This window comes from Orycteropus afer, unplaced genomic scaffold, assembly GCF_000298275.1.
Source record: "Orycteropus afer afer isolate SDZICR_OR568_19922 unplaced genomic scaffold, OryAfe1.0 scaffold00064, whole genome shotgun sequence".
Taxonomy (NCBI): domain Eukaryota; kingdom Metazoa; phylum Chordata; class Mammalia; order Tubulidentata; family Orycteropodidae; genus Orycteropus; species Orycteropus afer.
Window position 1 is genome coordinate 3,074,438 of NW_006921651.1, and position 17,839 is coordinate 3,092,276.

General features: G+C 51.4%; 1 protein-coding gene across 1 annotated transcript in view; it reads left to right on the forward strand.

The window, feature by feature from the left end:
• The window catches only part of SH3PXD2A (SH3 and PX domains 2A), a 282,207-nt gene extending 273,451 nt beyond the window's left edge, over positions 1 to 8,756 (forward strand). The window contains exons 13-15 of the mRNA XM_042780829.1: positions 207 to 256; positions 3,095 to 3,214; positions 6,792 to 8,756. Of these exons, the coding sequence (XP_042636763.1) occupies positions 207 to 256; positions 3,095 to 3,214; positions 6,792 to 8,756 (2,135 nt within the window). The remainder of the gene's footprint in view (positions 1 to 206; positions 257 to 3,094; positions 3,215 to 6,791) is intronic.
• Positions 8,757 to 17,839: the final 9,083 nt, after the last annotated feature.

The following is a 17,839-nucleotide window of genomic DNA, read 5'->3' on the forward strand; positions in this document are numbered from 1 at the left end:
AAGGCTGGCGGTTCAAACCCACCAGCCACTCCTCAGAAGGAAGGTTGGGCAATCTACTCCCGTAGTGATACTGCCTCAGAAACCCAAGGAGGGGTCGCTATGAGTCGGGTCCAATCCACGGCATGTAACAACAACAACAGGGAAGGTGGTGCTAGACACTGTTGCTCACGGCTGGGTTGGGATTTCTGAAGCCATGTTTCTTCTAGGCTCCCCAAACCTAAGGACAAGGCCCCCACCACGCAGAGAATCCAGCCTGGTATGTGTTCTGATTGGTATTTCCTTTTCTCATTCCTTTTCTAAGGGTGCACTGTAGTAGCCTCACAATTAATTGGCTGTTTTTGCTGTTGGTCCAGAGGTTTCCAGGGCACTGCTGGGGCTTCCAGCTTGGTGGGGGTGAGGGTGGGGGTGAGGGCGAAGAGGGAAGCCTGCAGACCCCAGCCTTTCTGGAGGCTCAGCTGGATGGTTTGTAATTTGGTAACCCACTGTACTGCAAAGCTAAATAAATCTATCCCCAGCCATTGCACTGGCAGACATAAACATTTAGACTGGCCGGCGAGTGTGCCCAGGCAGGGTTTTGCCAGGGGCTGGAAATGGGACTGCTGTCTATGCTAACCTGGAGGCTTGTCAGCTCTGTTTTGCTCAAAACTGCCCAGCGGATGTAGCTAGATGCCAGAGCTGGGAGGGCCAACCAGAGAGGGGGCAGTGTCAAGGTCTGGCACGTGCAGAGTCTAACTCTCTGGGGTCTCTGGCTCCTGTAGCTGGGGTTTCCTGGCATTCAGATCCACAGGCAACAAACATGGATCCAAGAGCTGGAGTTGGAGGCACCAGCAATAGTGGTGGAAGGCTAAGAGTCCTAGAAACAGGGAATTACTATTAGAGCCACTGGGGTATGGTGGTTAGCAAGGAGCTTCATGTCAGGCAGACATGGATTCATAGTCCACGTCTGACACTGAGGAGCAGCGAGACCCTGGGCCAGTCACCCCTCCAGAAGCCTCAATTTCCTTATCTGTAACGTGAAGACAGTACCTGCCATCTCCTAGGATTGTTGTAAGGATTAAATGAGATGATGGATGTTGAGGACTGGCAAACGGGTTTCCCTTTCCTGCGTGGGCACTGTGTTGAGAAGGATTCTGAAGTCACTTCTGAGCTCAGCAGCAAGTCTGCTGTGAGGAGTGGTGCATGGCACCTGCCCTGGGTGCAGGAGAAGGGATGGTAGCAGTGCCTGGAGGGAGAGGCCCTCAGTGAACATAGGATGTTTGAAGACCTGGGCCCTGGCCATGCACCCTCCTTGCCCTAGGCCACAGCCCTAGTGGAGTTTCTCTCTTTTCTCCTTGGGTTTTACATTGCTAAACAATGTGTTCTTTCCTCCCATCTTTTTTACCCCAGCTAATTATTCTCAGGCAGACTTGATTTTGGCAAGAGTGGGATAATTCCTTCCACACTCACCAAATGCAGGGATGGCTGAGACTGGGCTGCTGTTTCCAGTTAGGACCAACTAATTGTGGCCGGCCAGGGGTCCAGACTAGGCCAGGCTGGGGCCACATCTACTCACAGGCACAGCTTCAGGGCCAGGCACCAGGGCTTGGAAGGCTATCTAATTCACACCACATCTCTCCAAACCAGCTTCATCCCACTACTTAACCAAGGCAGCTAGCGTTTGACTGGCAGGGTTAGAACATGCTGAACCTTGAAGGGCAAGGAGTGATGGAGGAATTTAGAAGAGTGTCAGGTGAGTTCAGCTTGATATTCATTGAGCACAGCCCGAGCCCTGGTGCCGGGCCAGAAGTCATGTCCATTATCTCTTGAATCCCCTCACTGACCCTGTTATTAGTTCCATTTGACAGATGATGAAATTGAGGCTCAGAGAAGTCAAGGGCCTGCCCACAGTCACACAGCATAGCTGTGACTTGCTGAGCTGGGACTGGAGCTTGCATTGGTCCAGCTCAAAGGCAGAGGTCTCCTGAGGTCTTCCTGCTACATCACAGCTGCTTCCCCATCTCCTCCACTTTTTAAAAATTGTTTTAACCTTTTTGTAGGAGAGAACAGTATAGGGAGTAATGGGGAGGTATGATATCCACTGAAATAGAGACTGTGGGTGAGGCCAGAACATCTGCTTCAGGAGGGCGGGGTTTGTCCATTTGCTTCACTGCTGGGTACCTAGTGTCTTAGAACAGTGTCTGGCACCCAGGAGGCCTATAGTAGATGTTTGTAAAATGAACAAGACTAGCAGATCATGGGTCACATTGTACATGTCCTTGAAAGTCATGTTTACAAATTGACATGCTAACATCTGAAAAAATATTTAGGCTTTCCAGCGGGTCCTGCCCTTCCCTGCCCGCAGAAATAAAGGACCTGAGTTTTATTCAGCATTTGCCTAACTGTTTGGCATTGTCATGATGACCAACCGAGGGCTCTTCGCACCCAGCCCCACCACCCCCTACACTCCCGCCAACCCTTCGTGGTGGGTGCACTGCCTTGCTCTGCCTGTGCTGCCCGAAGTCACACCAGCAGTCCCACCTACTTAGCCTTAAGGATGGTTGCTCTCCCCTCCTGCAGGACAGTGTACATGGGCTCTGTTACCACCATTCCTCTGCTTTTTAAGTTTCATTTTGGGACCCAGCTGTTGGGGCATCTGGAAGCTGGACTTCCAGAGAGGTTAAAAAAAAAAAAAAAAAACCTCGCCTTGACTCGTGGCAACCACATGGGTGTCACAAGAGAACTGTGCTCCACGTGGTGTCCAGTGGCTGACTTTTCGTCAGAAGTAGATCATCAGGCCTTTCTGCTGAGGCACTAGGTGAACTCGAACCCCTGACCTTTCCATTAGCAGCTGAGAACATGAACCGTTTGCACCTCGCAGGGGCTTCTCAGAGATGTAAGGGTAGGAGTTACTGAGTTAATGACGATCATTTTGATAGCTCAGACAAGCCATGGGTGAATCAGAGGATTGTTAGAAAGCGTTGTCTGAATGCTCTCTCTGGGCACTCACCGTCATATTCAGCCACGCTCACCTCCTGCCAACTGAGCAGGACCAGTCGTTGGCCTTGTTCCTGTCCTGCTCTGGTTGGTTGGTGCTCACTGGGTCTTTCTTTGTCAGGGGTTCCAGCTGCCGAAGCCACCAGCGCCCCCTTCTGTTGAAGTGGAGTACTACACAATTGCCGAATTCCAGTCATGCATCTCCGATGGGATCAGCTTTCGGGGAGGACAGAAGGCAGAGGTGAGCTCTGGGCGGTGAGGCCAAGTGTTTCAGTTCATATTGGTCAGAGGCCCACCACGTTCTTATTTTATGTCATGCCCACATCCCTCCTGAGGGGTGGGTAGGAATGGTGAAGCCAGGAGGCCTACAGGGGTATGAATTTGCCAAAAGCTAGTAAGTACCACAGGCAGGACTAGAACCCAGGACTCCCTGGGTGTGCCATGTCCCTCCTTCACAGCAGTGTTTCCCAGTGTATTATAGAAACTGGTAATGGGCTACCTTGACATAAGGGGGTTCTGTGGTCATGGGAGTTTGGAGGACAGTGGATTAGATGAAATCCAGCCAGTTTTTTTTGTTTTTGTTGTTGCCCTTCTCAGAGCACTGTGAACTCTCTAAAAGGAGACCCATTCAGCCCCAGGAGCAGCTCAGGCCAGGATTCTGTAGAATCTACTTTAGGAAGTACTGGTGTTGGGATAATGGGGTCCAAACAAGTCAAATAATGGGGACACAGGGCCTTGTCACTTCCATACCATCGGCACCTTCTCCCCCTAGTTTTTGATTATTTCTCTCTGCAAAATGGGTTAACAAACCCTGTGATTCCTCTCCCACTCTTCTCCTAACGTTTACAGAACTGCTGCTTTGTGGCTGGTCCTGAACATGGTATCCAGGGGCCAGAGAAGATCTGTGACTGGAGCATTTCCCTTGAATGGCTTTATTCAGTAATGGAGTTAAATCCAGTCACTACATGTGAAACTGACAGGTTAATTGGGCAGTCTCTTCTATTGAAGGGGTGGTGTCTCCAATGTGAATGTTTTAAATCACATGTCTGGAACTTGGAAGTAAATTTCCAAGCAAAGTCATTCTCACAATAATTTCCAGAAGAGCCTACCAAAGACTCATAACATAGCCAAACTATTAGACTTAGGATCCAACCTTGAGCTCGAGTTCAGGAACTGGAGGGAGGGCAAGGTGAAAGATGGGCTGTGGGACCAGAGGAAAGAAGAGGAGGACGTCTTTGTTTCCTCTTGGGGGCTACCAGCAGCACTGACATTTCTTGACATTGTCTATCCTCCCTCCTTGCTTGCCTTTCTTCCTGTGGTACCAGTATTTTCTATCCTTCCTCTTCCCTGATACCTCTTCCTCCAAGAGTATCACATGATCCAAAATTATCTTTCTTTTACGTTCTCCAGTCCCAATGAACCCCAGCCCAACCAGCAACCACACTTCTGGTCTTTAACCAATCTCAAAAGAATCTTCTTTTTTTTTTTTTTTTTAATTGTGATTTGCGTCAAAATTACAGAGCAAATTCATTTTCCATGCAGCAGTTCACATACACTTTGTCTCATGACATCGACCACAATTTACCACAATGCAACAGCCCCCTTCCTACTTCCATCCGATAGTTACCTCTTCCCTGTGTCCATCCCTCCATGCACTCCTGCCCCCTGAGCTGTCTCCCTGTGCATAAGCAGCCCTTCTTTCTCCCATGATTGTTCTCTCCAAGGATTGTATCTACCTCAGGTAAATGTTCAGCTCCTATGCCTGTCTACTGTTTGGCCGGAAGCCACAGGTGTGGGTTCAGTTCCAGACCTGAAGAGCAGCTAGGGGCCATAGTCTCAGTGGTTCCACCAGGCTCTATCGGACCAGCAAACCTGGTCCCTCTTTTTTTTTTTTCTCCAAATGATTTTGAGTTTTGTTCCACATTGTTCTCCCTCTCTATCCAGGATCCCCTACATAGATCCCCTTCCAAGTGGTTGACAGTAGTAGCTGGGCACCATCTAGTTCTTCTCGTCTCGTAGTCATGTAGGATTGCATGGTGTACCAGTCGCCGGGACTAATTGTTTCCATGAATCTTTGGTTTTCTTCATTCTTCTTTGCTCCGGACGAGGAGAGACCCATCATTGCATCTAGATGGCAGCTTGCAAGCTTTTAAGATCCCAGTCGCTACTCGCCAAAGTAGGAGGTGGAACAGTGTTTTGTGTAGTTGTTGTGTTGTTGTTGTTATGTGCCGTTGAGTCGGACCCAACTCATAGCGACCCCTCCTTGGGTTTCCAAGGCAGTATCACTGTGGAAGTAGATTCCCCAACCTTCCTTCTGAGGAGTGGCTGGTGGGTTTGAACCACCAGCCTTCTGATTAGCAGTCAAGTGCCTTAGGCACCACACTACCAGAGCTCCTGTAGAGTGCTATTTTTGTGTAGTATGTTATGCCAATCGAGCTTGATGTCCTCTGTGACTTTGGTCCTGAGCCCACAGGTTCAACTACTCGATCCCTCTGGGTAGCTGGCTGTGACCAAGCAGTGACTACAGCCTTGCCCCTTGTCAGCTGTACTATACACCTGGGAATTCAGATCATACACATAAACTTATAGGACCATTGTCTGTCAACCCTATACATGTTCTTAGGTACACTCCCCATTTCATAGACATACCTAATAGTTCAGCCTGTCCACCCATCTATCCACCCATATACCCATGTTTGCTTTCACTGACAACGCAATACTGTATGTGCAAAAGAGTTCATCTTTGTTGTCTGTACCTCCCACGTACCTCTCTATGTCTTTCTCTTCCTCAATGCCACCATATTGGTCACTCACATTTGGTACATTGCCCTTCTCTTCACCCAAATCAATACTTATCTCTATCTATCTAACAGTGTTCCCTCCCCTCCCCTCCCACCCCTGGTAACCAATAAAGAAAATTTCCTTCCATAGATAAATGTTTCCTTGACTTCAAACAAATTTTCTTGAACTAGTTTATGCTAATGTAGACATGACTGACAACCCTTCACCCTTCACACAGGAAACCGTTCAAACCAAAGAGATCCCTCCAGCCTGTGTGATTGGACACAAAGTTGAAATGACCATAGGCAGTAGGGACACTAGGGAGGTACTCCATGGAGAAGCTCTAGCTTTGGGTCTGTACCTCCCAGTTCAGCTAAACTGCATTTTCCCATCCTCTTCTGACCCAAGAGACCCTTTCAAAGTTCTGGACTTTAAGGAGGACCTGGCAGGATGAGGTAGCAGATTTGTATAGATGTGAGTTCTTCGTGAATTGAGTTTTATGGTGCTGTAGCTTAGAGGCAGATGAGAATGTAGGGTCTGTAGAGGAGGCCAGCCAGAGCAGGAGAAAGAGACTTAGAGAGAGAGAACCCCTCAGAACCATAAATGATAGAGAGAAACCCAGGTGTGAATTCTGGCCTCACTACTTGTGTAAGGAGCTCTGGTGGTACAGTGGGTAAGGCATTTGGCTGCTAACCAAAAGGTAAGAGATTCAAACCCACCAGTTTCTCTGCAGGAGGCAGGGAGACAATCTACTTCCATAAAGATTTACAGCCTTGGAAACCCAATGGGGGTCACTGTGAGTCAGAATCGACTCAATGGCAGTGGGTTGCATTGATTCCAGGGCCACTTGGCAGCTCAGTTTGCTCATCTGTAAAGGGGAGGTGTCTCCTAGAGCCAAGGTATGAAGTTCTTAGAAACTCATTTGTAAAGGGGAGATGTCTCTTAGAGCCAAAGTATGAAGCTCCTAGCCTGGCACGTCACAGGATCCCAGTGGTCCTCCCAACTCCCTGACCTGTCTGTCTCCTTCCTCCCCCTAGGTCATTGATAAGAACTCAGGCGGCTGGTGGTACGTGCAGATTGGTGACAAGGAGGGCTGGGCCCCTGCGTCCTACATTGATAAGCGCAAGAAGCCCAACTTGAACCGCCGCACAAGCACCCTGACCCGGCCCAAGGTACCCCCGCCAGCTCCCCCCAGCAAACCCAAGGAGGCCGAGGAGGGGCCGGTGGGCACCAGTGAGAACCAGGACTCCCCGCTGAAGCTCAAGTACGAGGAGCCTGAGTATGACATCCCTGCCTTCGGCTTTGACTCAGAGCCAGAGCTGAGTGAGGAGCCCACGGAGGACAGCGGCTCAGGGGACAGGCGGCCCACCCAGCCCCACAGGCCCTCACCCGCCTCATCACTGCAGCGGGCCCGCTTCAAGGTGGGCGAGTCTTCAGAGGACGTGGCCCTGGAAGAGGAGACCATTTATGAGAACGAAGGCTTCCGGCCTTTTGCAGAGGATGCCCTGTCAGCTAGAGGCTCCTCCGGGGACAGCGATTCCCCAGGGGGCTCCTCACTGTCCCTTGCCAGGAAAAACTCCCCCAAGTCGGGCTCCCCCAAGTCCTCATCACTCCTAAAGCTCAAGGCAGAGAAGAATGCCCAGGCCGAGCTGGGGAAGAACCACTCCTCGGCCTCCTTCTCCTCCTCCATCACCATCAATACCACCTGCTCCTCTTCTTCCTCCTCCTCCTCCTCGTCCAAGAACAGTGGTGACCTGAAGCCCCGCTCTGCCTCAGACGCAGGCATCCGCGGCACTCCCAAAGTCGGGGCACGGAAGGATGTTGACGTGAAGGCTGGCCTGTCCTGTGCCCGGGCCAAGCCATCAGTTCGGCCCAAGCCCTTCCTGAACCGAGCAGAGTCCCAGAGCCAGGAGAAGATGGACATCAGCACTTTACGGCGCCAACTGAGGCCCACGGGCCAGCTCCGCGGTGGCCTCAGGGGTTCCAAGAGCGAGGATTCAGAGCTGCCCCCCACCTCAGCCTTGGAGAGTCCCAGTGAGGGGCCCAGAAGGGGCTCAGCTGATCTGATCACCCTCCCTGTTCCCACCCCCCCATGTCCCACCAAGAAAGAGCGGGAAGGGCCGGCCACTTCCTATATAACATGCAGTGCCTACCAGAAAGTGCAGGACTCAGAGATCAGCTTCCCCGCAGGCGTGGAGGTGCAAGTGCTTGAGAAGTTAGAAAGTGGATGGTGGTATGTGAGGTTTGGGGAGCTGGAGGGCTGGGCCCCTTCCCACTACCTGGTGCTTGGCGAGAACGAGCAACCTGAGCCCTCTGGCAACGAGTTGGACCAAGTAACCACCAAGAGCAAGCAGAACGAGGGCAAGTCAGACAGCCTGGAGAAGATCGAGAAGCGGGTCCAGGCGCTAAACACCGTCAACCAGAGCAAGAGGGCCACACCACCCATCCCCTCCAAGCCACCCGGGGGCTTCGGCAAGACCTCCAGTGCCAGCATGGTGAAGATGCGAAATGGCGTGCGGCAGGTGGCAGTGAGGCCTCAGTCGGTGTTTGTGTCCCCACCACCCAAGGACAACAACCTGTCCTGTGCCCTGCGGAGGAATGAGTCCCTCACGGCCACCGACAACCTTCGAGGTGTCCGCCGGAACTCCTCCTTCAGCACTGCCAGCTCAGCTGCGGCAGAGGCCAAGGGCCGCCTTGCCGAGCGGGCCGCCAGCCAGGGCTCAGACGCACCCCTACTGCCCACCCAACGCAATGGCATCCCCGTGTCCCCTGTACGCCCCAAGCCCATTGAGAAGTCCCAGTTCATCCATAACAACCTTAAAGACGTGTACGTCTCGATCGCAGACTACGAGGGTGATGAGGAGACAGCAGGCTTCCAGGAGGGAGTGTCCATGGAGGTTCTGGAGAGGAACCCCAATGGCTGGTGGTACTGCCAGATCCTGGATGGGGTGAAGCCCTTCAAAGGCTGGGTGCCCTCCAACTACCTTGAGAAAAAGAACTAACTCAGGGCCTGGGGGCTTCCGGCCTCAGTGTGCTGCCATGGCCACCACAGTGGATGAGCAGCGGGACAAAAGGGAAAGCGGGAGGGGGTGGGGCCAACATTCAGCCCTGCATATGTGCGGCCTCAAAGATGCTGCCTCCAGGCTATGACCCCATCTGGAAGATGGGGTATGGCGGGGCCCACGTTGAGCAGGGTGGGCAACAGGCAGGGGAATCAGGCTGGACCCTGGGGAGAGACTACTCAGATCCACGTGTGTACCCTGGTGACTTTGCTGCTGGATTCCACGCCATTTGGGACCCACAACATTGGAAACCCCAACTGTGCCTTGGATGCAGATCTGGAACAGAGTTGGCACAGGTGCATACATACCATCCCCCACACCCCCCCCGTGCCCTGCCCTGCTTCAGTTGCTGGCATCTGGACTGCTGGAGGCTGCCCTTATATGGTCCTGATCTGTGTCTCATGAATGGTGCTGGGTTTCCCAGGGATTGCTCTGCCTCACCATGGTGGGTGTGTCAAGACACCATTGGCTCTGGGGCGTGGAGTTGGCACCTGTGAGCTCAGCCAGCTTCTGAGCTGAGTCATTGTCAATGAGGAAAAAGTAGTGCCCCTGGTGCCACCAAACATCACCTTTCTTAGCAGTCACTGCCCCAGCCCTCCATGGGGCACCCCATGGATGACACATTCGGTACCACAGTTTACAGAGAGTGAGTGGAGCCCTCAGTCTCCTCCCAGTCTGCATGGACTTGATTTGGGATATTTCTGGGTGGGCCATTCCTTTGCATGTTTGGGGAGAGGTTTATTGATTTGGAGCTTGTAGGTTAGGCCATTGGTTTTGGTCTTCTTTTAGGGTTGGTCACTCTGCAAAAGGGATGAGTGGTGGGTGGGGCTTTTCTGGTGTATTGTTGTGGGGGTGGTTTGGTTTGGTTTGGTTTGGTTTGGTTTACTGTTATTCCCCCCCCCCCATAAGCCAAAGCCGTTCATTTGGTTTCCACTGTGTGAACAGTACCAAAGCATGGCGCTCGCCAATGGGGTGAGGGGCTGGACAGACCCGGATTCCAGACCCGGCGAAGCAGTCTTGGTGAGGCAAAAACCCTCCCCAGGAGGGAAGAGGGTCGTGTTTAGGTGGCAAGAAGGACTGCGGGGCAACCGTCTCTGAGTATGATCTGCCGCCTGAGCAGAGCAGAAGCCTCGTGGGTTAGTGTGGAGGAGCAAGCACCGCTGCTGCCCTGGGCTTAGGGCCCCGAGAGGCCCGCTGGGCCAGGCTGGAGTCCCATCACCAGCCTCCTTTGGCCTGCTGGTGATGCCACAGGTGCCCAAGAAGAGGGATCGCTGTGCCAGGAGCCAGCCTGGTCTTCTGAGGGGCAGTGCCCCAATGAAGAGAGGAACGAAAGAGTCAAGTTCCAAGTCCCGTGTTGTGTTGACTTTGGGTTGTAGTTTTCAGTTGTTGGTGTTCTGGAGGGGACACTCCAGAAGCTGCACCAGCTTCCCAAGGACTCCCCTTTGCTGGGAGTGGATTTCCACACGTGCCTTTGACTTCCGACAGGGCAGGCTTCACAGCCAAGACTCCGCTGCCAGAATTCCTGGACTAAGGGTTGGTGTTTCCTACAAAGGAAGAAAGGCCCTCCCTCCACCCCTGCTCCTTGGCCTGAAGATATGCATGGGACCCAGAGTCTGTGTCCCTTCAAGGCTCCCACCCATCCTCCCAGACCCTGGAAGCCTTGCCTGTGGCCTCCCAAACACCCTCGCCCCTCGCCATACACTGATGCCCCCAGCAGCTCTAGCAACGGCTCATGTTGTCCGTCAAAGGGCCATGGTGAGATTGTTTGGTTTTGTTTGTGAGTTTGTTTAAAAATTGAAACTAGTTCTTTTCTTCTGCTGGACAGTACTAAATAGAGCTGGATGTTGAGTTAATCTGCTAGATTGCAGTACTAATGGTAGTGGTGTAGTGTCTTCATAGTAATATTATTTTTACTTATTTGAACAATAATGATAAAGAAGTGGTTCATTACCTTTTAATTAATGCACTTTAGTAAGATAACATGGAAGAAAACCCAGAGAGCAAAGTGCATTACTTAAAGATGCAGTATATACTTTCCTCATTTTAAAACAGCACATATTTATTAAAAGAAAAAAAAAATAATTTATGATTATTTAAAATAAAATTTAAAAGTAGAGTGTTCGGTTAACGGACCTTCCGCGTAGCTATCTTCCAGGGGGAGGCCCTGGTGGCCTCGTTCCTCCGATGTCTTTACTGAGCCAGTTCCATCATTAGCGCACCAGCCAGGTGAGGGAGGGGTGCAGGAGACACCTGCCAGGACCGGACGACAGTGATGGCCGGAGCCTGCCTTCCCTGCCCCTCCTTTGCCCCGTGGGGCTCTCCACCAACCCTGAGGCCCTCATTTACCCAGCCCCTCAAGGACTCTCTCCTTCATCCTCAGTGCTCTAAGCGATGCCATTAAAAGGCAGGACCAGGCAAGACCTCAAAAGTCATTCCATCCCATCCTTTCCTGTTACTAGAAAACCGCAGCCCAGTGACAGGAAATGATTTGCTCAAAGTCACACACAGCTCCTTAATGGCAGAGCTCCCCACAGCATTAATCCTTGAGCTCCCCATTTCCCCACCCCTTTCATAGTTTATTATGTGGTCATCGTGTTTACATTATGACATCCAGCCCTAAGGATGGCTGGGAGTTGCTCAGGCATCTGGGAAAAGTGGGAAATGCTGCCACCTGGTGACAGCATGTAGATTTGGGCAGTAAACAGGGATTGCCAAGCCCCAGTCTTCACGCCCCTTTCCCTCACTGCATCCCCCAACTCAAAACACAGCACACACCCTGCCAATCCAAAGAGAACATTAATACTTGAAGCAAGAAGGCTGTGTGCTCGTCCCTCAGACACAGCATGGCCGGGGAGTGCCAGGCCCTGTGCCCTCCATTCCTAGCTCTACCCAGGGCAGGAGGGCCCTTCCCTAGAGCTACTGAACTGGTTTGTGATGTAGGAGGGGACTGCTGGCAGCTGGTGGAGGAGGGAGGGGCCTGTGGCTCTGACCCATCTGGAGGAAAACCAGATCGGACTCAAAAAGGAAAAAAAAAAAAGAAATCTCAGCAGTGTCCAAACTTGGTTCCTATTAGTTGCAATTGAAAATGTGAAATGACATTGTTTTGCTGTATACTGCAACTTTAATGCTAATGAGCCCTTCTGAGGTCATTATTGAGGTTCATATAATGCCCGAAGATGCATCACGTGGTGCTTTGTTTTCAGTTTAAAGACCTTTTTCTTACAAGGGGAAAAAATGTCTTCATCTTTCTCCCTCCTCCTCTCTCTTTGTAACAACGGGTCTGGCTGGGCTCCTCCCTCCCCATGCTGTCCCCACCAGGACGTGGGACCTTGAGGACAATGGAGGGACAGCCCCTGAGCAGCCGTGTGCTGTCTGCATAGGGAGTTTTCCCGGAGCCCCACTTCCATCCCCAAGGCTGTGGCTGGGCCTCAGCCCTGCCCCGCCCAGCCTAGGCCCAAAGCCGCCTTTCTTTCTCAAATCTCCGTCTTGACGAAGGCATTATATAGAATCGTTTTAATCACTTTCAGATGTTAGAGCAGCGTATTTTACTGGCATTTATATCCATTGCTTTCCTCAGCAAGGCATGTTACTACTTATCATCTAAGGGAAAAAGACAAGGGAATTTTGGTCAAGCATTATTTTCATATTACTAATATTTGCAGAGTAGGTATAGAACTATTTAAGTTTAGACCTTGGTTTGGTAGTTTGTTTTGTTTTTAAGGAGAAACAAAAAAAGGATAAAAATAACCCCTACTTTTCCTGTGTTTTGTATTTAACATATTATTTCTTTAAGGTTACTCACTTCCCCTCCCCTCTCCAAATACTTTGCATTCTCAATCAAAAATGAAAACAATCTGAGAGACAAGAAAAGTGCAATATTATCAAGAGGGATGCCAGGGCTTGTTGGGAGCAGCAGAGGGAGACCCCTTTGCCCACTCGGAGGAAGGCAGGAGTGGGGGGTTGCTGGGAAGAATTATGACTTGAGCAGATGGGTGGCTGGTAGAATTTAATCTCTTTTCCCTCTTCCTCATCCTCCTTCCCTGGCAAGAGGGTAGGGGTTCCCGCAAGAATGTGGCCCCGTTTTTCTGTTCGGTGTCATCCATCAGAAGAAAGGGGTGCTGGGAAATAGCATGGGGCCTCTTGACCTCCTGGGACCCCAGCCCCCTGGGCAGAGCAAGGACTTCCAGGAACCAGTCCTTGTTTTCATTTCAGTTGGTCCACAGCCAGCTGCTCAGAGAGATCTGCCTCCCAGCAGCCCTCTCCCCACACTCTCCTGATGTTTGGGCCATGATCCTTTAATGTATCTTTAAATCTTTCTAAAACTAAGTAACCTCAGTTCATTTTATGGGCAGTCACCCTAAATGGAATCAAATCCTTTCCGGGTAGGGTAGGTGCCTCGTGAGACCAAATCCACAGGCCTGCAGCAGGGTCTGGTGCTGAGCTTGGGCCTCTGTTCATCTCAACTTCTGCCTGAGGAGTGAGCCCTGCTGTTTCTGCCCAACCCCCCAGACAGCCCCTTAGAGGGCCTTGGAGAAGAGTCTGATGTCTGCTCAGGTCTCTCTGAAGACAGAACTTCCCACAACAGGTACTGAGCCCGCCTCCCTCCTTGGCGCTGGTCAAGAAAGCAGCAGGTCAGGAAGTCTCTGGGTCCAGCCCTTGGAGCTCTGTCCTTCGGGGCTCCCAGGGCATCCCTGCCGGCTTGTCCCCTCCACCTCCTGTACTGTACGCTTGCTGCTCCAACCCCTCTATCTGTTGGATTTCTGTACGGATGTGGATGGATGTGCCCCGAGCGGCCCTTGCCCCTGTGTGGGTCTCTCACCTTGGAGTACGTTCATCTATATGTATCCAGTCTTTGAAAATCTTGCTGCAGAGCTCTCTGGAAAGAGAACCGTCCACAGTGCTAAAGAATTAAAATTCCCTCACTTTTTTGAGGGCCGTGTGTTGAGAAAGTGTGTATGTGTGTGTGTGCGTGCGCATGTGTGTGAGTGTTGGTAATATCCCACTTGAACTAAACAATATGGGGTTAGAGAAAAAAAAAAAAACACCGGGCAAGCTGTCTCCACTGAACAAGTCCTTGGCATTGGGCAGGTCCCATGGGACTCGCAGCTTCTGGCATTGAGTATGTGTGATTAGCACACGTAATTCTGGCTGGAGAGTGCAATGTGTCTTTTTTTTTTTTTTTTGTAATTATTATATTATTTAGTTGGAAACTTCACACTGGCATTAACAGATCTAGCAGAAGCAGCCTTAGGCCATCGTCCCTGGATCCAAAATGAAGATGTGGGAAAGAGATGCCCTTGGGTGTGGGAACACTGAGATGTTTCATTTCTGTTGGGGCACCACCTGCAGATGTGTACCCTAGCAGGGTGACTCCCATCCATTCCTGTACATGTCATTGGTGTGACAATCCCCATAGAATAACAGAGTTGCTGGCCTCTTGGTTCTAGCATTTCCAAGACTGGGGTAGGCTGGTCAGGACGAGAACTTGTTCATGTGAGCCCAGCAAGACCCACCTAATCTGTAGGCCATGGGGCCAGCTGGACACTTAATGGGAATACTGCAGAGGGCTCCCCCTGGAGCCTACTGAGCTTTTTGACTAAACTGTCATCCCCATTTGGTGCAGTCTCATGCCTGTGGCTCGGTGGTCAGAGCCAGTGAGAGGACAGGGTCAGTAATACAGCCTCAATTCAGGAAAAACAGCCCATTAATTTTAGTTGTCTTCCCTCCTGCTTTGTCCTGCCACACCTAGGTGTCCCAGCCAGAAGTTGAGCATGCTGGCACTTGTGGACCGTAGACTGGGTGGAGGGTGCCACCCTCCAAGGCCTTGATCCCAACCAAGGTTGGAATTACCATGCAGCCCTCCTGCAATCGTTAATCTTGAGTTTGCACTTGATCTTGACAATCAGTCCTTTCCCCCAATCCTAGAACTTAGTGGCCTTAGAGAATTGGGGCCCCTGTGTTGATGGTCTGAGTCTTGGTCCCAGTTCCATCCTGGCTAATGGCCTGGGCCTCAGGAAGTGTAAGAGGAAGGCTTGCTGTTTCAGAGCAAGGAGTTGATTGAGCACGTTGGAGGTATGCAAGAGCTAAGTTGGTGAGATGAGTGTGTGGATGTTTTGGGTGGCTGGGGCTTCTGTCCCTTTACCAGGGAAGCTTCCAGAAGAGGATGTCTTCGAGGCAGGAAAGAAATGTGAGAAGGCTTGAGGAGGGTTTGGAATTTTAAGTTTTGTTTTTGTTGAGAGGGAACAAGTCAATTCTGAGTGTTGCTGGAAGGAGAGAAGAGCAGGTGGGCTGGAATTTGGTGATTCAACACCCAGGGCTCCAGCCAGAGCAGGCTGGAAAAGCCCCCAAATGTGGCCACGTTGTCAACCAGCCAGAGAAAACTGCTACTCACCGAGCCATTGAGTGGCTATTTTCTGGTGGCGTAGTACCTAAGGCATTTATTTGACTGCCAACCAGAAGGCTGGCGGTTCAAACCCACCAGCCACTCTGTAGAAGGAAGACTGGGCAATCTACTTCCGTAAAGATTTACCACCTTGCAAACACAAAGGGGATCACTATGAGTCAGAATTTACTCGATGGCAGTGAGTTTTTGTTTTTGCTTTAGGTCGTGGAGGGGCCAGTCAGCAGCAACACATCAATCTTTTATTAGAGCTTTGGAGGCCCTGGCTTTGTAATATGTATCTGTCTCCTGGGTTCCCAGCCAGTTCTCCCCACCAGAGAGTCTGTCCAGAGCCAGACTCTCAAAACTGAGTCAATCAGAGACCCAGTGACCATGATGCAATAAGGGCCCACCATCCTCAAACTGGAACCTTGGGGCCCAGGCTCTATCAGGCAGATGTGGGGGGAAGGCAACCCCATTTGTTCTGCTGGTACCAGATATTCTCAAGGTTAATGGTACTTGGGGTTCATCTTTGTGCTGAGCCTGCCTCCTGGTGAAATGCAAACTCATCCATAGATATGCCCTTTCCTTTACTAGTAGCCTATAATCAAGGCACACTGTTCTGGAGAGTTTAGTTTTGGAGAAAGGGTAAATGGAGCCACTACTCTTGAATTTACAACTTGTTAGCTCTGCAACTACAGGATGGGAATGGGCTTCACTGCCAGTTACCAAGAGCTCTGCAGGAAGGTGGGCTTCTGAGTGAGGCAGGTGTGAGTGGCAGGTCCCTAAAACATGAGTATGTGGACCGCATGGCTGGATGTGAACTAGCGAATCTTTCTGGGGCTCCGGAACTTTGGAGAATTCTGTGGTGTCCACTCAGCCTCTCCCAGCGCCTAGCAGCTTGGTGTGACCACGAGGTCAGGAGGAACCCTGCCTCCAGGGTGTTCCTTCTCCCCTTCCGCAGGGAAACTGGAGAATAGGGCATCGGATTCGATGGTGGTTAATCTGAGTGCTAAAAATTTCCTAGGACCAATGGTGGTGCTAATCTCCATGTTTCTAATATTTCTAATAATGTTTTTTTTTTTTTTTAATTGTTCTCATCACAAAAATGCAGCATCCTTGGGGAAGGGACCCAGCCCTTTGGCCTGCCACTTTCCAGGCATCCTTTATCACGGGACTCTGCAGAAAATGCGTGTCTTGGCATGCTTCTAGACTGTAAGATTTGGGTTGTTTTGTTTTATATTTTGTTTATGTTTACATGCATCTTATATTTCCCTGAAAACTAAATAAAGTTTTTGACCTTTTTAACTGAACAGAACTTCTTTGCTGGAAACCTATACCTCTATCTTCTGACAAAAAAGGGGAGTTCCCAGTTTTTGTGTGAGGATCATGCTCAAGCTCAGTTGCTCTGTGGGCCTAGCTGCCCCCTGACCCTGACTCTTAAGTGAGTCAGCAGACATGGCTGCTGAAGTCTAGGCAGAAGCTGGAACAGACATGGCTGCTGAAGTCTAGGCAGAAGCTGGAAAGCCAGAGGCTGAGGGGGCAGGGTGCACCAGGGGTCCGCATTCTCCAGATATGGCCTCCTCACCTTCAGTGCCACCTCCAATTCCTTCAGCCATCCAGATGTACCCCATCATCCTTCACAGGAGTGGCTGGTGGACTTGAACCGCCAGCCTCCTGGTTAGCAGTCAAGTGCCTTGAGCACTATGCTACCAGAGCTCCTCTACACTGGGAAAGCTCAGAGCAACTCTGACTGACTTGAGTGGAGACTTGTCATCCCCTTCACTGGCCCCCAGGTGGCACTGCCCTCCCTCAATAGCTGTGGGCCAGGCTTGGACAGGCTTGCTCGCTCCATCGGACTCTTGGAAGGCCTTAGGAGTTGTCTCCATTGCTCCTGCCCCACCACACCGTGCTCCTCCCAGCCCCAGGTACCAAAGGCCATCTGAAAGGCAGTAGCTTCTCCCTTTCAGTGTGCAACAAGGCCCACCTGGCATTCTGGCCCCAGTGGTGCCTGTCCAAACCCCAGGTCATGCTCCAGAGCCCCCAACCCACGGAGGCCTCCCTGATTGTTCCAGCTTCCTTGGGGGCCTCAGAGCCCACGATTATCCCCCAAGGCCAGCCCATGCCACTAGCTGACTGCCCTCCTATCCAGGACAGCTGGCCCGCCCCACACACACATTGGCCCTTCCTTCCCACCTCTCCACAGCCCAGTACAGCCCTCAGGCTGGTACGAAATCACCTTTATTCACAATCACAGAGACCCAGTTCACAAAGGGAAGCAGGGGCTACCCCCCAGCACTAGAGATAATGGGATGCGTGGCTTCCTCTTCCTGACCCCCAGGCCACAAAGCTCCTGCCTAGATGGGGCCCACTACCCAGCCCCCACAAACAGACACAGTAGGGGTCTCCTCTTGGGGAGCAGAGATCCACAGTGCAACTGTGATATCCCCAAAGGCCCCCTGCAAGTCCCAGTCTGGTGTCCTGACCCCCCTAGTGGTCTCCTGTCATACCCCCCCATTTCGGCCTCTCTCCAAAGAACTCCCCAGGGTCCTGCAGAGTCCTGATACTCTCACAACCATTTTACAGAGGTAGACTCTTAGACAGAAGGGCTCTGAGCTGGCCAGGGCCACACAACTGATCAGTG